Below are 25,781 nucleotides of genomic sequence, written 5' to 3' on the forward strand. Positions count from 1 at the left end.
GTGAGAGGCCCGCATACCACAAAAAAAAAAAAAAAAAAAAAAAGTTAAACCTAGCATTACCATAAGATCCAGCAATCCAACTCCTAGTCATATACCAAAAAGAATTAAAATTAACTGTTCAAAAACTTCTACAGAAATGTTCATGGCATCACTAATCACAATAGCCAAAAGTAGAAACAACAGAAATGTTCATAAACTAATGATTGAATAAACAAAATGTGGTTTATCCATATAATGGATATATACAAAAGGTCACATATTCTATGATTCCATTTATTTATTATTTATTTATTTATTTATTTTGCGGTACACGGGCCTCTCACTGTTGTGGCCTCTCCCGTGCGGAGCACAGGCTCCGGAGGCGCAGGCTCAACGGTCATGGCTCACGGGCCCAGCCGCTCTGCAGTATGTGGGATCTTCCCGGACCGGGGCACGAACCCATATCCCCTGCATCGGCAGGCAGATTCTCAACCACTGCGCCACCAGGGAAGCCTATGATCCCATTCAAATGAAATACCCAGAACAGACAAATCCACAGAGACAGAAAGCAGATTAGTAGTTTCCAGGGATTGGGGTGAGGGGGAAATCTGCAGTGACTCCTTATCAGGTACAGGATTCCGTTTTGGATTGATGAAAATGTTTCGGAACTAGATAGAGGTTGCACAACACTGTAAATACACTAAATGGCACACTTTAACATGGTTATTTCTACATTATATGAATTTTACCTTTAAAAAAACCCTGACTTTAGAATATGCCCAACCCAAAAGAAAAACTATTTTCAACACACAAAAAACACAGATACATGCACACACAAACTAAATAATAATCTATAGATTTTTTACAATAAGATATACACAAATTATTTTATGTGCTTATTGATCTTCCCTTTATTGACTGCCAGATCATTACTGACTTTCAGATACTTTGTATTTTTTTAAGGTAACTAACCGAAGGTTTAAACTATAGTAGAAGACAATCAGATTACAGATTCATTATTATGTAAGCTCACGTTTTATTTTTATGGTCCACTGAAGTCAAAGAGAGAGAAAAGGTAGGAGATGAAAAGTGGAGGACAAAACAAGGAACAAGGATATAGTGGAAAATAGTGACATTTAAAGTAAAGTAGAGAGTTTCAAGGAAGGCAGAAGAAAGGAAAAGACAGACCAAAAGGTGTAACATGGTGAACGCTGACTTTACATGGCTTGTTCTTGTCATATTTAGCATTCTATTGGGCAGTGAATATCAAAGAAAATGTCATCTATTTTTAAATCTCTCTGAAATTGAAATTCATAATCTTTAGCCTTGTTATTACTTTTAATAGACTTTATTATTTAGAGATGTTTAGGTTTACAGAAAAACTATGCAGAAAGTTCTGACAGTTCTCATATACCACCCCCAACACATGATTTCTCTTATTAATAGCTTCCATTAGTGTATGATATGCACTGAACTGTGTTCCCTCAATAGTCATATGATGAAGCATTAACTACCAATGTGATGACTTTTGGACATGGGTCCTTTGGGAGACAGGTTTAGATGAGGCCATGAGAATGGGCTCACAGTGGGTGGGATTAGTGTGCTTATAAGAAGAAACAAGAGACTGCTTTCTCTTTCTTTGCCCTGTGAAGAACCAGTGAGAAGGAGGCCATCTGCAATCCCAGAAGAGTCCCCAGTAGAACCCAATCATGCTGGAACCCTAACCTCCAACTTCTAGCCTTCAGGACTGTGAGAAAATAAATTTGTGTTGTTCAAGCCACTTGTTATGTTATTTTATTATGGCTGGGAAGGGGAACAGAATATGGCACCCCAAAATATGCTCCTTTGGCATAAGGATTTTCTTGAGCTGGTTATTTTTAACAAACAGCAGACACTGGAGAAGCCCTGAAAACCTAATAGAAGTTATACTTTTATAAGGGATATTTACATTTCTAAGGGAAATATCCATTTGTAAAGGTATCTCCCTCTCTGTACCAGGAAGAGGAAGACTAAAACTTACTATAGAAAGCTTATTCTTAAATCTGCATAACAACTATACCCTTGTTTATTTTGCTTTGCCTGGTAAATTCCCATAAGTGGTCTCCACCTCACCTCTACCCCAATCTTCTTTGGTCTTTAGCTGGGGATGGTATATAAAAGGTGATAGCTTGGGCCATTTTGGAGAGTCACTCATTTTTCTCCCGGGTATCTCCCATGTATGTAGGACGTATATACATGTTTGTTTTTCTCCTGTCATTCTGTCTTGGTCTCAGCCAAGAACCTAGAAGGGTGGAGGGAAAATAATTTATTCTCCCCTATAGTTGCTGGAGCAGACTAAGACAGTATGGAAACATTTATTACAAATTATGAACCAATACTGATACATTATTATTAAAGGCCATAGTTTCATTAAGTTTCAAGATTTGTGTTGTATAGTTCTACAGGTTTTAACAGATACATAATGTCATGTATCCATCATGACAGTATCATACAGAATAGCTTTGCTATCCTAAAAGTTCCCTGTGCTCCACCTACTCATATTTCACTCCAACTCCCACTCTGGCACTCAATGATTTTTACCTTTTCCATAATGTCATATAGTTGGAATATAGTATGTAGCCTTTTCAGACTGGTTTCTTTCACTTAGCAATACGCATACAAGATTCCTCCATGTCTTTTTGTGGCTACATAGTTTATTTTTAACAGTGAATAATATTCCATGGTACCCCAGTTTATCCATTCACCTCTTTAAAGACATCTTGGATCCTTCTGGTTTTTGAAAGCTAAGAATAAAGTTGCTATAAACATTTGTGTACAGGTTTCTGGGTGGACAGAAGCTTTCAGCTCATCTGGATATTGAGTAGCATGACTGTTACATGGTATGGTAAGCCTATGTTTAGCTTTGTAAAAAAACTGTCAAACTCTCTTCAAAGTGGCTGTCCTCTTTTGCATTCCTACCAGCAATGAATAGTTCCTGTTGTTCTACATCCTTGTCAGCATTAGGTGTAGTCAGTGTTTTGGATTTTAGCCATTCTAATAGATTTTTTCAAACTGGTATCTCATTGTTATCTTAACTTGCAATTCCCTCATGACATAGGATGTTGAGCATATGCTTATTTGCCATCTGTCTATCTTCTATGGTGAGCTGTCCACTTAGATCTTCTCTCTACTTTTTAATTGGGCTGTTTGTTTTCTGATTGTTAGGTTTTAACAGTTCTTTGCATATTTCAGATACAAATCCTCTATCAGATATGTGTTTTGCAAATATTTTATCTTGGTGTGGATTGTCTTTTCACTGTCATGGTATCACGGTAATGCTGGCCTCACAGAATGAATTACGAAGTGTTCTCTAAGCTTCTATTTTCTGGAAGAAATTATACAGAACTGGTATCATTTCTTCTTTAAATGTTCTCTAGAATTCAACAATAAAACCATCTCAACTTGGTGCTTTTGGTATTAGAAAGTATTAATTATTGATTCAATTTCTTTAATAGATAAACACCTGTTCAGATTATATATTTCTCCCTGTGTGAGTTTTGGTAGATTGTGACTTTCAAGGAATTGGTCCAATACATCTAAGTTATCAAATCTGTTAACATAGAGTTGTTCATAATATTCCTTTACTATCCATGGGATGTGTAGTCAGAACATTTCTTTCATTTATGATTATTAGAAATTTATTTCTTTTTTCATTTTTTTCTTGGAAGACTGGCTAGAGGTTTATCAATTTTATTGATCTTTTTAAAGAACCAGCTTTTGGTTTTGCTGCCTTTTTTCTATTAATTTCCTGTTTTCAATTCAACTGATCTCTGATCTAACTTTTACTCCTTCTTTCCTTCTGCTTATTTTGGATTTAATTTGCTCCTCTTTTTCTAGTTTCCTAAGGTAAAAACTTAGGAAATCACTAAAATTTATTATGAAAGGAAAAAAAAGGGCATACAAAATTAAATCCAATTCATCTAGTTAACATTAAAATAAAATATCTGCCCCAATTTTAGCACCCATGTGAAACCAAGCAGGCCCTGTGGGACTCCTGGGCACAAAACCCTTTCTGTGTCCCCCGTTTCTTGTTTGTAGGAAATAGGCTTCATTCAGCTTCCATGATCTTCCCTGAGTTCCAAAGGGCAGGTTCAAACAGTTCTTAATTGAGGAAGGGAGGGGATGCAGAGACAGGGAGGAGTAGTCAAAAAACAATAGTGCAGCTTTGGAGCAGGGTCCTGGTTCCTCCTCAAGGGATATACATATCATTATCTTTGAGCTGCTCTGCAGTACGAAAACCCCCACCAAATGGAAGATTTTAACTGCTTGATGAAGCATTCTTCATTCCAGAGAGGTCACAGTTCGAGAACCACAGAATCCTATCATGAGACCAGCTGACACCAGATGATCTCTAGACTGAAGGAATGCAGGTCCTGCAGGCACCCAGATCCTTATCAGCAACCCCTCCCATTGAGTATAAGACTCCTCACAAACCGCCCCCCCACACACACACTGGGACACAGTTTTGAGGGCATTAGCCTGCTCTGGCCCCCTTTGCCTGGCAAAGCAATAAAGCTTTTCTTTTCTACTTCATCCAAACTCTTTCTCTGAGATTCAAACTGGGGCTGGTGTACAGAGGCTGATTTTCAGTATCAAATGAGACAGACAAAATTTATTTTTCATAAAATGAAGTTGTTCTTTAACTGCATTAATAAAAATTCACAAATCTAGTATGAAACAAAGGTTTGCTATTTCCGAATTAGAAAGGCTAATTATTTAAATGGATATTTATTACCTTATGTAATTCAAACACATATGAATTAATAAAGTAATGTCTTGAAAACATTACAAATGCCAACTATATGGTACTTACATATTTTTTTTATTTCAGAGGAAAAAATGAAATAAAAATTACACTGCTTAAAGTATAACTCAAGCTATGACCTGTCACCTAGATTTTTATTTTTTGAATCGGACATCTATGTTCTGTTTTTCATACATCCCTTTTTAAAAAAATCTAGATATAACTGATGTACAACAATATTATTTTCAGGTGTAAAACATAATGATTCAACATACATTTCTCTCCTATGTGCCATTAAAATCATCACTGAGAAAGTAACATAGCATTTCTTAAAAGAGTGCTATTCACTATCATCTTCAAAAGGGAACGCTCATACACTGTTGGTAGGAAAGTAAACAGGTACAGCCATTATGGAAAACAGTACAGAGATTCCTTAAAAACTTCAAAATATAGTTACCATATGATCCAGCAATTCCATTCCAGGGCATATATCCGGAAGAAAAAACCCCTCCAATTTAAAAAGATACATGCTCCCCTATAGTCACAGCAGCACTATGTTAAAATAACAAGACATGGAAGAAACCTAAATGCCCAGTGACAGATGAATGGATAAGGCAGATGTGGTATACAGCTATAGATATAGATATAGATATATAGACATTTGAAGAAACATGGATGGACCTAGAGATTATCATACTAAGTAAGTCAGACAGACAAAGACAAATATATCACTTACATGTGGAATCTAAAGAAAAAAATGGTACAAATTAACTTATTTACCAAAGAGAAATAGACTCACAAACATAGAAAACAAACTTACGGTTACCAAAGGGGAAAGGTGGAGCAGGAGAAATAAATTAGGAATTTGCGATTAACAGGTACAAACTACCATAAAAAAAATAAACAACAAGGACCTACTGTATAGCACAGGACACTGTAACTATATTCCATATCTTGTAATGACCTATACTGAAGAAGAATCTGAAAAACAATATATATATATACACACACACATACACAAACATATACATATATATTTTGCTATACACCTAAAACACTGTAAATCAACTATACTTCAATTTAAAAAAAAAAAAAAAAGCAACTTTATCACCCCGAAGATAAACTCTGTAACCATTAAGCATTAACTCCTTATACTCCCCTTCTCCAACAATCTGGTAAACTCCAGTCTACTTTCTTTCTCTATGAATATGCCTATGATTGATATTTCATGTAAATGAAATCATACAATATTTGTTCTTTTGTGTCTGGCTTATTTCATTTAGGATAATATTTTCAAGATTCATCCATGTTGCAGTATATAGGTTATCTTTTCCCCTTCTTAATATGTCCACTGAAGTACAAAAGTTTTAAATTTTGATGAAGTCTAATTTATCTACTTTTTCCTTTGTTGCCTACGGTTTGGTGTCATATGTAAGAATTCACTGCTAAAGTCAAGGTCATGAAGATGTACTCCTATATTTTCCTCTAAAAGTTCTATGGTATTAGCTTTTATATTGAGGTTGTAGAACCATTTTGAGTTAATTTTTGTATATGGTGTGAAGTAGGGGGTCAACTTCATTCTTTTGCATACGGATACTAGTGTGTTTTTAACTCAATCCAAACAATCTTTGTCTCTTAACTGGAATATTTAATCTATTTACATTTAAGATACTTAGTGACACATCTGTGTTTATATCTACTATTTTATTTTAGACTATTGGACCATGCTAACTAGTTTTCCGGGCAGTAGAAAGACCTTAGAATATGGCAACAATTATTACACTCTCCATGATTAATTACTGATGTCATATTTTAGTCCCTTTTTTAAAACTCCATGAACAATTATTATGAGCAAAAGTGCTACAATGAGAACTTTCATATGCTTCTTGCTTGTAGTGCAAATAGATACAACTTTTTAAACAAATTTTTGAATTTTATTTATTTTTTTATACAGCAGGTTCTTATTAGTCATCAATTTTATACACATCAGTGTATACGTCAATCCCAATCACCCAATTCAGCACACCACCATCCCCACCCCACCACGGTTTTCCCCCCTTGGTGTACATACGTTTGTTCTCTACATCTGTGTCTCAATTTCTGCCCTGCAAACCGGTTCATCTGTACCATTTTTCTAGGTTCCACATACGTGTGTTAATATACGATAGTTGTTTTTCTCTTTCCGACTTACTTAACTCTGTATGACAGTCTGTAGATCTAGCCACGTCTCAACAAATGACTCAATTTAGTTCATTTTTATGGCTGAGTAATATTCCATTGTATATATGTACCACTTCTTCTTTATCCATTTGTCTGTCAATGGGCATTTAGGTTGCTTCCATGACCTGGCTATTGTAAATAGTGCTGCAATGAACATTGGGATGCATGTGTCTTTTTGAATTATGGTTTTCTCTGGGTATATGCCCAGTAGTGGGATTGTGGGATCATATGGTAATTCTATTTTTAATTTTTAAAGGAACCTCCATACTGTTCTCCATAGTGGCTGTATCAGTTTACATTCCCACGAACAGTGCAAGAGTGTTCCCTTTTCTCCACACCCTCTCCAACATTTGTTGTTTGTAGATTTTCTGATGAAGCCCATTCTAACTGGTGTGAGGTGATACCTCATGGTAGTTTTGATTTGCATTTCTCTAATAATTAGTGATCTTGAGCAGCTTTTCATGTGCTTCTTGGCCATCTGTATGTATTCTTTGGAGATATGTCTATTTAGGTCCTTTGCCCATTTTTGGATTTGATTGTTGGTTTTTTGAATATTGAGGTGCATGAGCTATTTATATATTTTGGAGATTAATCCTTGTCTGCTGATTCGTTTGCAAATATTTTCTCCCCTTCTGAGGGTTGTATTTTCGTCTTGGTTATGGTTTCCTTTGCTGTGCAAAAGCTTTTAAGTTTCATTAGGTCCCATTTGTTTATCTTTGTTTTTATTTCCATGACTCTAGGAGGTGGATCAAAAAAGATCTTGCTTTGATTTATGTCAAAGAGTGTTTTTCCTATGTTTTCCTCTAAGAGTTTTATAGTGTCCAGTCTTACATTTAGATCTCGAATCCGTTTTGAGTTTATTTTTGTGTATGTTGTTAGAGAGTGTTCTAATTTCATTCTTTTTACACGTAGCTGTCCAGTTTTCCCAGCACCACTTACTGAAGAGACTGTCTTTTCTCCATTGTATATCCTTACCTCCTTTGTCATAGATTAGTTGAACATAGGTGCATGGGTTTTTCTCTGGGATTTCTATCTTGTTCCATTGGTCTATGTTTCTGTTTTTGTGTCAGTACCATATTGTCTTGATTAGTGTAGCTTTCTACTATAGTCTGAAGTCAGGGAGCCTGATTCCTCCAGCTACATGTTTTTCCCTCAAGACTGCTTTGGCTATTCGGGGTCTTTTGCGTCTCCATACACATTTTAAGATTTTTTGTTCTAGTTCTGTAAAAAATGCCATTGGTAATTTGATAGGGAGTACACTGCATCTGTACATTGCTTTGGGTAGTACAGTCATTTGCAAAATATTGATTCTTCCAATCCAAGAACATATATCTCTCAATCGGTTGGTATCATCCTTAATTTCTTTCGTCAGTGTCTTATATTTTTCTGCATACAGGTCTTTTGTCTCTCTCGGTAAGTTTATTCCTAGGTATTTTAATCTTTTTGTTGAAATCGAAATGGGAGTGTTTCCTTAATTTCTCTTTCAGATTTTTCATCATTAGTGGATAGGAATGCAAGAGATTTCTGTGCATTAATTTTGTGTCCTGCTACTTTACCAAATTCATTGATTAGCTCTAGTAGTTTTCTGGTAGCATCTTTAGGATTCTCTATGTATAGTATCATGTCATCTGCAAACAGTGACAGTTTTACTTCTTCTTTTCCAATTTGATTCCTTTTATTTCTTTTTCTTCTCTGGTTGCCGTGGCTAGGACTTCCAAAACTGTGTTGAATAACAGTGGTGAGAGTGCACATCCTTGTCTTGTTCCTGATCTTAGAGGAAATGCTTTCAGTTTTTCACCATTGAGAATGATGTTTGCTGTGGGTTTGTCGCAGATGGCCTTAATTATGTTGAGGCAGGTTCCCTCTATGCCCACTTTCTGGAGAGTTTTTATCATAAATGGGTGTTGAATTTTGTCAAAAGCTATTTCTGCATCTATTGAGATGATCATATGCTTTTTATTCTTCAATTTGTTAATATGGTGTATCACATTGACTGATTTGCATATACTGAATAATCCTTGCATCCCAGGGGTAAATCCCACTTGATCATGGTGTATGATCCTTTTAATGTGCTGTTGGATTCTGTTTGCTAGTATTTTGTTGAGGATTTCTGCATCTATATTAATCAGTGATATTGGTGTGTAATTTTCTTTTTTTGTAGTATCTTTGTCTGGTTTTGGTATCAGGGTGATGGTGGCCTCATAGAACGAGATGGCAGTGTTCCTTCCTTGCAGTTTTTTGGAAGAGTTTGAGAAGGATGGGTGTTAGTTACATGTTTAATAGAATGCACCTGTGAAGCCATCTGGCCCTGGACTTTTGTTTGTTGGAAGATTTTAAATTACAGTTTCAATTTCCGTGCTTGTGATTGATCTGTTCATATTTTCTATTTCGTCCACGTTCAGTCTTGGAAGGTTATACCTTTCTAAGAATTTGTCCATTTCTTCCAGGTTGTCCATTTTATTGGCATAGAGTTGCTGTAGTAGTCTCTTAGGATGCTTTGTATTTCTGTGGTGTCTGTTGTAGCTTCTCTGTTTTCATTTCTAATTTTATTGATTTGAGTCCTCTCCCTCTTTTTCTTGAGGAGTCTGGCTAATGACTTATCAATTTTGTTTATCTTAACAAAGAACCAGCTTTTAGTTTTATTGATCTTTCCTGTTGTTTTCTTTATTTCTATTTCATTTATTTCTGCTCTGATTTTTATTTCTTTCCTTCTGCTAACTTTGGGTTTTGTTTGTTCTTCTTTCTCTAGTTCCTTTGGGTGTAAGGTTACATTGTTTATTTGAGAATTTTCTTGTTTCTTGAGGTAGGCTTGTATAGCTATAAACTTCCCTCTTAGAACTGCTTTTGCTGCATCCCATAGGTTTTGGATTGTCATTTGTTTTCATTTTTCTCCAGGTATTGTTGGATTTCCTCTTTGATTTCTTCAGTGATCTCTTGGTTATTTAGTAACATATTGTTTAGCCTCCATCTGTTAGTGTTTTTTACGTTTTTTCCCCTGTAATTCATTTCTAATCTCATAGCGTTATGGTCAGAAAAGATACTTCATATGATTTCAATTTTCTTAAATTTACTGAGGCTTGATTTGTGACCCAAGATGTGATCTATCCTGGAGAATGTTCCATGCACACTTGAGAAGAATGTGTAATCTGCTGGTTTTGGATCGAATGTCCTATAAACATCAATAAATCTATCTGGTCTATTGTGTCATTTAAAGCTTCTGTTCCCTTATTTATTTTCATCTTGGATGATCTGTCCATTGGTGTAAGTGAGGTGTTAAAGTCCTCCACTATTATTGTGTTATTGTCGTTTTCCTCTTTTATAGCTGTCAGCAGTTCCCTTATGTACTGAGGTGCTCGTATGTTGGGTGCAAATATATTTATAATTTTTATAACTTCTTCTTGGATTGATCCCTTGATCATTATATAGTGTCCTTCCTTGTCTCTTGTAACATTCTTTAACGTCTATTTTATCTGATATGAGCATTGCTACTCCAGCTTTCTTTTGATTTCCATTTGCATGGAATATCTTTTTTGATCCCCTCACTTTCAGTCTGAATGTGTCCCTAGGTCTGAAGTCAGTCTCTTGTAGACAGCATATATAGATGGGTCTTGTTTTTGTATCCATTCAGCAAGCCTGTGTCTTTTGGATGGAGCATTTAATCCATTTATGTTTAAGGTAATTATAGATATGTATGTTCCTATGACCATTTCCTTGATTGCTTTGGGTTTGTTTTTGTAGGTCCTTTTCTTCTCTTGTGTTTCCCACTTAGAGAAATTCCTTTAGCATTTGTTGTAGAGCTGGTTTGGTGGTGCTGAATTCTCTTAGCTTCTGCTTGTCTGTAATGCTTTTGATTTCTCCATCGAATCTGAATGAGATCCTTGCCGGGTAGAGTAATCTTGGTTGTAGGTTCTTCCCTTTCATCACTTTAAGTATATCATGCCACTCCCTTATGGCTTGTAGAGTTTCTGCTGAGAAATCAGCTGTTTACCTATGAGAGTTCCCTTGTATGTTATTTGTCTTTTTTCCTTGCTGCTTTCAAGAATTTTTCTTTGTCTTTAATTTTTGCCAATTTGATTACTATGTTTCTCGGTGTGTTTCTCCTTCGGTTTCTCCTGTATGGGACTCTGTGCACTTCCTGGACTTGGGTGGCTATTTCCTTTCCCATGTTAGGGAAGTTTTCGACTATAATCTCTTCAGATATTTTCTTTGTTCCTTTCTCTTTCTCTTCTCCTTCTGGGACCCCTATAATGTGAATGTTTGTGTGTTTAATGTTGTCCCAGAGGTTTCTTAGGCTGTCTTCATTTCTTTTCATTCTTTTTTGTTTATTCTGTTCTGCAGCAGTGAATTCCACCATTCTGTCTTCCAGGTCACTTTTCCATTCTTCTGCCTCAGTTATTCTGCTGTTGATTCCTTCTAGTGTAGTTTTCATTTCAGTTATTGTATTGTTCATCTCTGTTTGTTTGTTCTTTAATTCGTCTAGGTGTTTCTTATACATTTCTTGCATCTTTTCGTTCTTTGCTTCCATTCTTTTTCCGAGGTCCTGGATCATCTTCATTATCATTATTCTGAATTCTTTTTCTGGAAGGTTGCCCATCTCCACTTCATTTAGTTGTTTTTCTGGGGTTTTATCTTGTTCCTTCACCTGGCACATAGCCCTCTGCCTTTTCATCTTTCCTATCTTTTTGTGAATTTTTTTTTTCCCACAGGGTGCAGGATTGTAGTTCTTCTTGCTTTTGCTGTCTGCCCTCTGGTACAACTTCTTTAGCTCTGTCTCCTATGATTAAGCAATTCTAGTCTTAGGTACAGACTTTGGAGAAACACATGCACATGTGTACCAGGACATACACTCATGAATGTTCACAGCTGAATTATTCTCAATATACAAAAATTAGAAACAATCCAAATGTCTATCATCAAGAGAATGGACAAGTAATTGTGGTATATCCATACAATGGAATACTATGCAGCAGTGTGGAAATAACTTGCATTCATTATATTAAAAACAAACAAATTGCCAGAAGAACTACAGCTTTGTCAGTAACACAAACAAATCTGAAAACATCTTGTTGGGTGAAGGAAGCAAGACACAAAAGAAGAGGTCTGAATTAGTTAATATAAAGTTTAAAAACTGGAAAAATTTAACTATATTAAACTCTTGGGCATATATCAGAAGATAGAGAAACTAAAGAAAGATTACAGAAAAAATTATGGAAATAAAGGAAATGATTATCATAAGAGTCAGAATAAGAGCTATTCTGAAAAGGGGGAAAAATGAGTTGTGATTAGGAAGAGACATAACACAGGGGTCATCTGGGATGTTCTTCTGGATTTGGGTTTGATGATGCTTTATGGTGAACTGTATATATTTTATATGATATGTTTTACTATAAAATACTTAGGCCCAGAAAAAAAGACTAGAAGGAAATGCACTGAAATGTTAGCAAAGATTTTGAGCAATTTTTATATATGTATTTTCTAAATATTCTACAATAAATATGGATTATTTTCTATTTTAAGCAGCAGAAAACCCAACAACCATCATTTTAAAAGAACTCACTGCTTGTTCTCTAGGAGTTCAAAATGTAATACCAGTTTTTTTTTTGTTTTTGTTTTTTTTTTGCAGTACCAGTTTTCAGGTATGAGCTTCCCTCTCTATTGGCTGTGTACAAAATGTTCCTGCTTTACTATCATAAGGAACTATCCTCTAACATCTGACTTTTGGTATACCAGTTTCTCTGAATGTCTGAGTTTAGAAATGCTAGTATCTGATACTTAAGATTTACTGCACAAACAAAAATTCTCATTAATCCCTACTATTAACCACCATTATTAACTGCCACTATTGTATAGTGCCAAACTATATAATAAAATGATAGTTTTCAACTTATTTTCCTTTGTCTACAAAATATAAACATATCACAGGCATCTTACCAATTTCACACTGTCACCGTTAAATCCTACTTTATATGAAATGGCCAGTAGGTTTACAAAAAACAAAAACAAAAACAGCTATTATCCTCTGCTCTACTTATTCCCAATTATTAAAAGATAAGATTAATAGGCACATAATAAATCAAATAAACGTGGCAATCTACATCTTAGAAGAATCATCGACATAGGATAATCAAAGGATTTCTTTACAATGAACTATAGAATAAGGGGAGGGGAACAAAACCATTTAAAAGATGTTCTTAAGTACAGTTAAAGTGTTCTGCATAACTGTGAGCTGTTGAAAAATCACTGAGGCAGATAGATCAGCCGGATATGAAACCAAAAGTTCTGGGATGATGTTCACGAGGAGAAGCTTGGCATTCATTATGAAACCAACAAGAATACTGCAAAAAACAGATTCGATAAGGAATAAATGCAGTTGTAAATCAAAGAATGTTCCTCACAACTGTATGTCTGTTCAAACAGCACCCTGTGCAGCATTATCTATAAGTAAATGACATTTCCAGATTACAAAGCGATGGCTAGCATCAAAAACATACAATCAGGTAGGGTTTTTTCTGCAAAAGATCCACATTTTATTTAGCAAAATTAATAAACATGGCAGTATCTTTAAAATAAATAATGGAATCAAATGCTTTATGGATGGCACTGATAAAAACAGAGGAACCAACAAGCTAAATAAAAAGCCATCTTATTCTGCACTGGAATTCAACAGATTTTGTAGTCATTATATGTTCTTTTACTACCAAAAGAAAACCTGAAATAGCTGAGAAGATGAGAAGAGCTATACCCAGTCTTAAAAATGGTAGTCGATGGGCTTCCTGGCAGCACATTGGTTAAGTATCTGCCTGCCATGCAGGGGACACGGGTTCGAGCCCTGGACCGGGAGGATCCCACATGCCGCGGAGCAACTAAGTCCGTGTGGCACACTACTGAGCCTACGCTCTACAGCCCATGGGCCACAACTACTGAAGCCCGCGCACCTAGAGACTGTGCTCTGCAAGAAGAGAAGCCACTGCAATGAGAAGCCCACGCACCACAATGAAGAGTAGTCCCTGCTCCCCGCAACTAGAGAAAGCCTGCAGGCAGCAATGAAGACCCAACACAGCCAAAATTAAATTAAAAAAAAAAAAAAAAAAAAGGTAGTTGAGCCACTGACAGAAGTTGTAGGGGGTGTAATTTAAACATGCTTCAAAAGAAAATAAGTGCTGGTTTTACCTGTAATAAAGGGCAACTGATATCTTCTGTGCATGCCAGATGTAGAAATAACCATGAGAAAAACTACAAGGAAAGAAATATGAGGTACTACGTTTCATATTTGGCCTAAATGAAGACATTCTTAAATAGGAAACTCGTGCCAGGCAGGGTCAAATTTGGATTCTCTAAACGAATGTTGAGGAGCTAGAACCTATAAGCTTTGAATAATCTTTAAGATGTAACATAAGGAAAGAGGTCTCTGCCCTTGACCTGTCGCAACTATTTAGCTGTGTAGGAATAATCATGTGTATGTGCCAGGAAAATCTCCTTGATTAGGAAATACAGCAGCTGGTTTCTGGAATATGTGGAATAACTGCATCAACTAATGCAGGGGGGGGCGCCTTCAAGATGGCTGAGGAGAGAGACCCAACACCAAGGGGCTGAGGCGCCCAGCAGGATCCACCTCACACCAGAGGGCCCACATCACCAAGGGGATGGGTACCAGGCAGGAGTGACTTCACATCAGACTTCCCACATCATAAAAAGTTGAGGAAAACAGCAGGTGGGACCTTACACAATAGGTCTCACATAACCAAGGCGATGAGGCACCCATCAGGATCCACGTCACACCAGAGGGCCCACATCACCCAGGGGATTGGAACCTGGCAGGAGTGTCCTCACACCAGTGGGCACACAGCATAAAACGTGTGGTACCCAGCAGTTGTGACATTACACCAGAGGGCGCTCATCACCATAGAGATGAGGCTTCCAGCAGGTTCCACCTAACAGCAGAGGGCCCACAAAAAAAAAAAAAAAAAAAAAAAGATGGCTTGAGGAGTAAACATGGAGATCACCTTCCTCCCAACAAATACATCAAAACTATACCTACATGTGGAACAACAACTACAGAACACCTACTGAACGCTGGCAGAAGACCCGAGACTTCCTGAGAGGCAAGAAAACTCCCCACGTACCTGGGTAGGGCAAAAGAAAAAAGGAAAAACAGACACAAAAGAATAGGGAGAGGACCTCCACCTCGGGGAGGGAGGTGTGAAGGAGGAAAGGTTTCCACACACTAGGAAGCCCCTTCACTGGTTGAGCCGGGGGCTGTTGGGGGGGTTAGTGGTGGGAAGCTTCAGGACCACAGAGGAGCGCGCAACGACAGGGGTGGAGAGGGCAAAGCGGAGAGATTTCCGCACAGAGGATTGCTGCCGATCACCTGCCGGGACGGATGGGGGCTGGGAGCTGAGGCTCGGACTTCAGAGGTCGGACCCCAGGGAGAGGACTGGGGTTGGCTGCGTGAACACTGCTTGAAGGGGGCTAGTGCGACACAGCTAGCCGGGAGGGAGTCCGGGAAAAAGTCTGGAACTGCCTAGGAGGCAAGAGACCATTGTTTCCAGGTGTGCGAGGAGAGGGTATTCACAGCACTGCCTAAACGAACTCCAGAGATGTCGGCACGGACCCCAGAGATGGGCATGAAATGCTAAGGCTGCTTGCTACTGCAGCCACCAAGAAGCCTGTGTGCAAGCACAGGTCACTATCCATACCTCCCCTCCCGGGAGTCTGTGCAGCCAACCACTGCCAAAGTGCCGTGATCCAGGGACAACTTCCGTGGGAGAACACATGGCGTGCCTCAGGCTGTTGCAATATCATGTTGGTCTCTTCCGCCGCAGGCTCGCCCTGCATTCCGTACCCCTCCCTCCCTCCCCCCCACCCAACCTGAGTGAGCCAGAGCCCCCTAATCAGCTGCTACTTTAACCCTGTCTTGTCTGAGTGAAGAACAGATGCCCACAGGCGACCTACACGCAGAGGCGAGGCCAAACCCAAAGCTGAAACCCAGGAGTTGTGTGAACAAGGAAAAGAAAGGAAAATCTCTCCCAGAGCCTCAGGAGCAGTGGATTAAATCTCAACAATCAACTTGATGTAGACTGCATCTTTGGAATACCTGAAGAGACAATGAATCATCCCAAAATTGAGTGGGTGGACTTTGGGAGCAACTGTAGACTTGGGGTTTGCTTTCTGGATATAATTTGTTTCTGGTTTTATGTTTAACTTAGTTTAGTATTTAGAGATTATTATCATTGGTAGATTTGTTTATTCATTTGGTTTCTCTCTTCCTTTTGTTTTAAATTATAGATGTATATATTATTTTCCCTTTTCTCATTTTGTGTGTAAGTGTATGCTGCTTTGTGTGATTTTGTCTGTATAGCTTTGCTTTTGCCATTTGTCCTAGGGTTCTGACTGTCCTTTTTTTTTTTTAGTATAGTTTTTAGCACTTGTTATCATTGGTGGATTTGGTTTTTGGTTTGGTTACTCCCTTCTTTCTTTCTCATTATTTTTTTAATTACTTTTTTTTTTTTCCCCCAGTACACGGGCCTCTCACTGTTGTGGTCCCTCCCGCTGCAGAGTACAGGGTCCAGACGTGCAGGCTCAGCAGCCATGGCTCACGGGCCCAGCCACTCCGTAGCACGTGGGATCTTCCCAGACCGGGGCACAAACCCGTGTCCCCTGCATCGGCAGGCAGACTCTCAACCACTGCGCCACCAGGGAAGCCCAAGTTTTTTATTTTCAACAATTTTTTTCCATTTCAATAACTCTATTTTATTTTTTTATTTATTTTTCTTTCTTTCTTTCTTCCTTTTTCTCCCTTTTCTTCTGAGCTGTGTGGCTGACAGGGTCTTGGTGCTCTATCTGGGTGTCAGGCCTGAGCCTCTGAGGTGGGAGAGCCAAGTTCAGGACATTGGTCCACCAGAGACCTCCCGGGCCCACATTATATCAAATGGCAAAAGCTCTCCCAGAGATCTCCATCTCAACACTAAAACTCAACTCCACTCAACGACCAGCAAGCCACAGTGCTGGATACCCTATGCCAAACAACTAACAAGACAGGAACAGAAACCCCACCATTAGCAGAGAGGCTGCCTAAAATCATAATAAGTTCACAGACAACCCAAAACACACCAATGGACGTGGTCCTGCCCACCAGAAAGACAAGATCCAGCCTGATCCACCAAAACACAGGCACCAGTCCCCTCCACCAGGAAGCCTACACAATCCACTGAAACAACCTTACCCACTGGAAGCAGACACCAAAAACAACAGGAACCACGAACGTGCAGCCTGCGAAATGGAGACCTGAAACACAGTAACTTAAGCAAAATGAGAAGACACAGAAATACACAGCAGATGAAGGAGCAAGGTAAAAACCCACCAGACCAAACAAATTAAGAGGAAATAGGCAGTCTACCTGAAAAAGAATTCAGAGTAATGATAGTAAAGATGATCCAAAATCTTGGAAATAGAATGGAGAAAATACAAGAAATGTTTAACAAGGACACAGAAGAACTAAAGAGCAAACAAACAATGATGAACAACACAATAAATGAAATTAAAAATTCTCTAGAAGGAATCAATACCAGAATAACTGAGGCAGAAGAACAGATAAGTGACCTGGAAGATAGAATAGTGGAATAACTACTGCAGAGCAGAATAAAGAAAAAAGAATGAAAAGAATTGAGGACAATCTCAGAAACTTCTGGGACAACATTAAATGCACCAACATTCAAATTATAGGGGTCCCAGAAGAAGAAGAGAAAAAGAAACGGAGTGAGAAAATATTTGACGAGATTATAGTTGAAAACTTCCCTAATATGTATAAGGAAATAGTCAGTCAAGTCCAGGAAGCACAAAGTCACAGGCAGGATAAACCCAAGGAAAAACAAGCCAAGACACATATTAATCGAACTATCAAAAATTAAATACAACAAAAAAAATATCAAAAGCAGCAAGGGAAAAACAACAAATAACATAGAAGGGAATCCCCATAAGGTTAAGAGCTGATGTTTCAGCAGAAACTCGCAAGCCAAAAGGGAGTGACAGGACATATTTAAAGTGATGAAAGGGAAAAACATAAAACCAAGATTACTACACCAGGAAGGATCTCATTCCAATTCGACAGAGAAATTAAAACCTTTACAGAAAAGCAAAACCTAACAGAATTCAGCATCACCAATCCAGCTCTACAACAAATGCTAAAGGAACTTTTCTAGGCAGAAAACACAGGAGAAGGAAAAGACCTACAATAACAAACCCAAAACAATTAAGAAAATGGTAATAGGAACATACATATCGATAACTGTCTTAAATTGTGAATGGATTAAATGCTCCAACCAAAAGACACAGACTGGCTGAATGGATACAAAAACAACACCCATATATATGCTGTCTACAAGAGACCCACTTCAGACCTACGGACACACACAGACTGAAAGTGAGGGGATGGAAAAAGTTATTTCATGCAAATGGAAATCAAAATAAAGCTGGAATACCAATACTCATATCAAACAAACAGACGTTAAAATAAAGACTACTGCGAGAGACAAAGAAGGGCACTACATAATGATCAAGGGAATCAATCCAAGAAGAAGATATAACAATTGAAAATATTTATGCACCCAACACAGGAGCAGCTCAATACATAACGTGAATCCTAACAGCTATAAAAAGAGAAATTGACAATCACAGTAGGGGACTTTAACACCCCACTTTAAACAATGGACAGATCATCCAAAATGAAAATAAAAAAGGAAACAGAAGCTTTAAATGATGCATTAAACAACATGGACTTAATTGATTTTTTTTTTTTTTTTGCAGTATGCGGGCCTCTCACCGCCGTGGCCTCTCCCATCGCGGAGCACAGGCACCGGACGCACAGGCCCAGCGGCCATGGCCCACGGGCCCAGCCTCTCCGCGGCACGTGGGATCTTCCCGGACCGGGGCACGAACCTGCGTCCCCTGCATCGGCAGGCGGACTCTCAACCACTGCGCCACCAGGGAAGCCCGACTTAATTTATTTTTATAGGACATTCCATACAAAAACAGCAGATTACGCTTTCTTCTAAAGTGCTCATGAAACATCCTCCAGGATCGATCGTATCTTGGGTCACAAACTAAGCCTTCGTAAATTTAAGAAAATTGAGATCGTATCAAGTATCTTTTCCAACCACAACGCTATTAGACTAGGTATCAATTACGGGAAAAAATCTGTAAAAAATACAACACATGGAGGCTAAACAATACACTACTCAATAACCAAGAGGTAACTGAAGAAATCAAAGAGGAAATCAAAAAATACCTAGAAACAAATGACAATGAAACAAGATGACCCAAAACCTATGGGATGCAGCAACAGCAGTTCTAAGAGGGAAGTTTATAGTAATACAACACTACCTCAAGAAACAAGAAATATCTCAAATAAAGAACCTAACATTACACCTATAGCAATTAGAGAAAGAAGAACAAAAAACCCCCCAAAGGAAGCAGAAGGAAAGAAATCATACAGACCAGATCAGAAATAAATGAAAAATAAATGAAGGAAATGACAGCAAAAATCAATAAAACTAAAAGCTGGATCTTTGAGAAGATAAACAAAACTGATAAACTATTAGCCAGACTCATCAAGAAAAAAAGGGAGAAGACTCAAATCAATAGAATTAGAAATGAAAAAGGAGAAGTAACAACTGACAATGCAGAAATACAAAGGATCATGAGAGACTACTACAAGCAACTAGATGCCAATAAAATGGACAACCTGGAAGAAATGGACAAACTCTTAGAAAAGTACAATCTTCTGAGAGTGAACCAGGAAGAAATAGAAAATATAAGCAGACCAAGCACAAGCACTGAAATTGAGACTGTGATTAAAAATCTTCCAACAAACAAAAGCCCAGGACCAGATGGCTTCACAGGCGAATTCTATGAAACATTTAGAGAAGAGCTAACACCTATGCTTCTCAAACTCTTCCAAAATATAGCAGAGGAAGGAACACTCTCCAACTCATTCTATGAGTACACCATCACGCTGATATCAAAACCAGACAAAAATGTCACAAAAAAAGAAAACTACAGGCCAATATCACTGATGAACATAGATGCAAATATCCTCAACAAAATACTAGCAAGTAGAATCCAACAGCACATTAAAAGGATCATACACCATGATAAAGTTGGGTTTATCCGAGTAATGCAAGGATTCAAGAAACACAAATCAATCAATGTGATAAACCATATTAACAAACTGAAGGATAAAAACCATATGATCATTTCAATAGATGCACAAAAAGCTTTCAACAAAATTCAACACCCATTTTTGATAAAAACCCTCCAGAAAGTAGGCATAGGGGGAACTTACCTCAACATAATAAAGGCCATATATGACAAACCCACAGCCAACATCGTTCTCAATGGTGAAAAACTGAAACCATTTTCTCTAAGATTAGGAACAAGACAAGGTTGTCCACTCTCACTACTATTATTCAACAAAGTTTTAGAAGTTTCAGCCACAGCAATCGGAGAGGAAAAAGAAATAAAAGGAATCCAAAACGGAGAAGAAGAAGTAAAACTGTCACTGTTTGCAGATGACATGATACTATACATAGAGAATCCTAAAGATGCTACCAGAAAACTACTATAGCTAATCAATGAATTTGATAGAGTAGCAGGATACAAAATTAATGCAAAGAAGTCTCTTGCATTCCTATACACTAATGCTGAAAAATCTGAAAGAGAAATTAAGGAAACACTCCCATTTACCACTGCAATAACAACAAACAAATACCTAAGAATAAACCTACCTAAGGGGACAAAAGACCTGTATGCAGAAAACTATAAGACACTGATGAGAGAAATTAAAGATGATACAAACAGATGGAGAGATATACCATGTTCTTGGATTGGAAGAATCAACATTGTGAAAATGACTACACTACCCAAAGCAATCTACAAATTCAGTGCAATCCCTATCAAACTACCACTGGCATTTTTCACAGAACGAGAACAAAAAATTTCACAATTTGTATGGAAACACAAAAGACCCTGAATAGCCAAAGCAATCTTGAGAAAGAAAAATGGAGCTAGAGGAAGCAGGCTCCCTGACTTCAGACTATATTACAAAGCTACAGTAATCAAGACAGCATGGTACTGGCACAAAAACAGATATATAGATCAATGGAACAGGACAGAAAGCCCAGAGATAAACCCATGCACATATGGTCACCTTATGTTTGATAAACAGGCAAGAATACACAATGGAGAAAAGACAGCCTCTTCAATAAGTGGTGCTGGGAAAACTGAACAGCTACATGTATAAGAATGAGATTAGAACAATCCCTAACACCATACACAAAAATAAACTCAAAGTGGATTAAGGACCTAAATGTAAGGGGAGACATTATAAAACTCTTAGAGGAAAACATAGGCAGAACACTCCATGACATAAATCACATCAAGATCCTTTTTGACCCACCTCCTAGAGAAACGGAAATAAAACCAAAAATAAACAAATGGAACCTAATGAAACTGAAAAGCTTTTGCACAGCAAAGGGAACCATAACCAAGACAAAAAGACAACCCTCAGAAAGGGAGAAAATATTTGCAAATGGAGCAACTAACAAAGGATTAATCTGCAAAATATACAAGCAGCTCATGCAGCTCAATATCAGAAAAACAACCCAATCCAAAAATGGGCAGAAGACCTAAACAGACATTTCTCCAAAGAAGATATACAGACTGCCAAGAAACACATGAAAGGATGCTCAACATCACTAATCATTAGAGAAATGCAAATCAAAACTACAACAAGGTAGGACCTCACACTGGTCATAATGGCCATTATCAAAAAATCTACAAACAATAACTGTTGGAGAGGGTGTAGAGAAAAGGGAACCCTCTTGCACTGTTGGTGGGAATGTAAATTGATACAGCCACCATGGAGAACAATATGGAGGTTCCTTAAGAAACTAAAAATAGGACTATCATACAACCCAGCAATTCCACTACTGGGCATATACCCTGAGAAAACCAGAATTCAAGAAGAGTCATGTACCACTATGTTCATTGCAGCTCTATTTACAATAGCCAGGACATGGAGGCAACCTAAGTGTCCATCGACAGATGAATGGATAAAGAAATGTGGCACATATATACCATGGAATATTACTCAGCCATAAAAAGAAACGAAATTGAGTTATTTGTAGTGAGGTGGATGGACCTAGAGACTGTCATACAGAGTGAAGTAAGTCAGAAAGAGAAAAACCAATACTGTATGCTAACACATATATATGGAATGTAAAAAAGAAAAAAAAAAGGTTCTGAAGAACCTAGGGGCAGGACAGGAATAAAGACGCAGACACAGAGAATGGACTTGAGGACATGGGGAGGCAGAAGGGTAAGCTGGGATGAAGTGAGAGAATGGCATGGACATATACAAACTACCAAATGTAAAATAGATAGCTAGTGGGAAGCAGCTGCATAGCACAGGGAGATCAGCTCGGTGCTCTGTGTCCACCTAGAGGGGTGGGATAGGGAGGGTGGGAGGGAGACACAAGAGGGAGGAGATATGGGGATGTATGTATATGTATAGCTGATTCACTTTGTTATACAGCAGAAAGTAACACACAATTGTAAAGCAATTATAGTCCAACAAAGATATTTAAAATAAATATCATTGCAAAAAAATTTATGTACCTATAGTTTCTGAAATATACTTTATATTCCTAATTGAATATTTTAGAGATATCTAAACAACATATTCAAAACTAAGCTCTTTATTACCAGCTATTGCAAAAAAGGGGCTATTTCCCTTGCCTATTAGTGCATCTGAGAAATGATAGTACAGAAGAGCAAAAATTGCTGGATAAAAGCCAATGAGTATCACAATTAAATACTTCTTTAACTTAAAGCATTTTATATAAAATGCTGTTTAAAGTACAATGTGTATTTTTTCTGCCTTCTTAACCTAAATATACTGGAGCAAATATCTACATGACTGGGGTCATAATTTTGGATATCAATTAGCCTATGGTGATATTCTCCAGGGCTATTAAGGTTTCTCAGACCATTGAGTTTTTCTACATTATTGCAACTGATTTCCAATTTTTCCATCTCATCCTTTGCAATCTCTTCTTTATGTTGTCAATGTGCTTGCCTTAACGTTTTTATAATCTAGTTTGGGTTTTAAAAACAGACAGCCTAACTTGTTATAAATCAATGTAAATTTTAAGAAAACAAACTTTTAAAAGAAGACTAAGGGACTTCTATAAAAATAGAAAAATTTTAATAGAAAAATTTTGTAGCATCTATCTCAGCTGCTTATAGTGAAGACCCTTCATTGTTACAGACTTGGTACTGCAACAGTCCATAAAATTAGACGTTATTATGAGTTCACTAAAATTCTAATTCCCAAACTTCCCTTTCAGTATTTGGTGTGAGAAATTTCTCAGGAAGTCAAAACAAATCTGCACTTCCATAGTGCAGGAGGGGAATGAATCCTGTCTGGTTGGCCTTTTTTTTTTTAATTTTAATTTTTTGTTTATTTATTTTTGGCTGAGTTCTGTCTTCGTTTCTGCACACGGGCTTTCTCTAGTTGCGGCAAGCGGGGGCTTCTCTTCATTGTGGTGTGCAGGCTTCTCACTGTGGTGGCTTCTCTTGTTGCAGAGCATGGGCTCTAGGCACATGGGCTTCACTGGTTGTGGCTCGTGGGCTCTAGAGCGCAGGCTCAGTAGTTGTGGCACACGGGCTTAGCTGCTCCACGGTGATCGAACCCACGTCCCCTGCATTGGCTGGTGGGTTCTTAACCACTGTGCCACCAGGGGAGTCCTGGTTGGCCTTTATTGAAGACAGCAACCTGTGTGCTATCCATGCCAAATGTGTAACTGTTATGCCAAGAGACAGTCAACTAGCATGCTACATGTGTGGAGAATGTACTTAAGAATTCAGTATAACAGGAAACATTTCATTCTCAAAAAATAATTTTTTTCTTTCCTTCCTGTTGATAGTTCTGAATGTTAGACCTCCTCCCCCCACCCCACCACGGGGTCAAAAGGTATGATTTGGAGTGGAAAAATAGGGGACAGAAATTAGGTATTCACAGTTTTTCTATTTTCATTTGTATGTCAATTTTTAATATAAACAAGGACACAGAAAGTATAAATCCAAGTCAAAATGTTTCAGTGAACAAGTTTCAGCAGTTCAACTTCATAACAAGTATAAATAAAGCTGTTAAATGTTTCTGAACAATGCCAGCATTTGGATTTTTTCAAAAACAAGTAAATTTCTTATTGACAGCAACTAAATGGTGTTTGTAGCATTTTTATTATACAGTAGATTCCACCCATTCACTATACTTTTCGGAGTTGTCACACATGCAGTAACATGTTTTTAATGTTGTCTGCCTGCTGTGCTGTTTCTATACGTTTGCTATTAAAATTAAACTATTAGAAAAAAAAGTGGTTATACTAGGTAACTTCTAAAGTCCTTCTAATTCCAAAATTCTGTTTAACTCTTCTAGTGTTTTCTGAAGGCTCAGCATTCTCTTTGCTTTTATTCTCAAATTCACAAAAGAAAATTCAACATAAATTTTACATAAAAGTATACATTAACCCAAAATCTGAAATAGAAATTATTAATTCATATAATAGGGAAGAAAAAAAGTGTTAAAATACTTTTAATCATTAAAAATCATGCTAATGGTTAAATATTTTAAGTGAAAAAGTTTTCAGTATATGTCACATGGTCTAAAAATATGAAATCTCTGAAAAACTGCCAAGAAAAATATTTCAGTATGTATATTCACATATGTGTGCAATAAAAGAGGCCTTTAACCAAAAAACTCCAAACTTTTGTTTTTTGTATCTTTTTTTTTAAAAAACATATATGCTATATATAAGCTATCCCTGAAAGTGTTGTATTCTGCTAGTTCTAATAAACCCTCCTCTTCCTCCCTATCAGCTTTCTCAGTTAAATACTCAGCCAAATGTAAACACTGCTATGTATGCCTGTGTGCAATGTCTGGGCTTGTACAAGCAAGCACTTCCTGAATGCAGAACTGACAGGGAACCGCTGTCTGCCTCATTGGAGTCTGGGATGTTTCTGTTTACAAATCCTGGAGCCAGGCAGGGGCCACTACTGGAGGCGTGCTGTCTGCTTCCTTGCTACACTCAGCCTTTGTCTGGGTCTGTGTCAGAGAAAGAACAACATTGTTGCATGTGCTCCAAACAACAAAGGAAATCTTAAACATAACACACACTGGTTATGTTGGCTCCTTAATCTTTTAAAACTCTGTATGAAAAGGCAAATTAGGGATTAAGTTAAAAAAATTTTTTTAAGAGTTTGCTTTTCATAAAAACAGAGAAAAACACTTAAATCAAACAATTAATGTAGTCGGAGTTAAATGAATTCCATAGCAAAATAATTCAGATTGTTAAATATGATTTCAGTAATGATGATATATTATGCAGCATAGTGTTTTGAACAAATATTTTTACAAAGAGTAAACAATGTTGACTTATTTTAATTATTATGTTTGGAATGGTAACTATACAGTAATCATAATCAGATTAATGTTTATGTTTAATGTCCCAAAAACAAATTGAGAGGAGGCAGATTTCTTGTTTTTTTCCTCCAAGATGGTATTTAATACTGAACATTTAAGACTATTTTAAATTTAACTTTCCTTGTTAATCACTGTAAACAGACCTAGCCTGTAAGAAACAAACACAATAACAACAATAAACAAAAATATTTCATATTCTGCTGAGTCCAGGCCTTTTATGACTGAATTATAAAAGGAATAGCAGAAAACTAAAGGGAAAGA

At 37.4% G+C, this 25,781-nt stretch overlaps 2 protein-coding genes across 2 annotated transcripts in view; one reads left to right on the plus strand and one right to left on the minus strand.

Moving 5' to 3' along the window:
- BMPR2 (bone morphogenetic protein receptor type 2) overlaps positions 1-25,781 on the minus strand; it is a 196,554-nt gene that overhangs the window by 41,161 nt on the left and 129,612 nt on the right. The gene's annotated exons all lie outside the window — the stretch shown is intronic.
- The window catches only part of LOC103068861 (dipeptidase 2-like), a 26,956-nt gene continuing 4,019 nt past the window's right edge, over positions 2,845-25,781 (plus strand). The window contains 1 exon segment of the mRNA XM_082931460.1: positions 2,845-2,858. Coding sequence (XP_082787586.1) covers positions 2,845-2,858 — 14 coding nt within the window.

This window comes from Lipotes vexillifer, unplaced genomic scaffold (assembly GCF_000442215.2).
Source record: "Lipotes vexillifer unplaced genomic scaffold, Lipotes_vexillifer_v1.1 scaffold259, whole genome shotgun sequence".
NCBI lineage: Eukaryota > Metazoa > Chordata > Mammalia > Artiodactyla > Lipotidae > Lipotes > Lipotes vexillifer.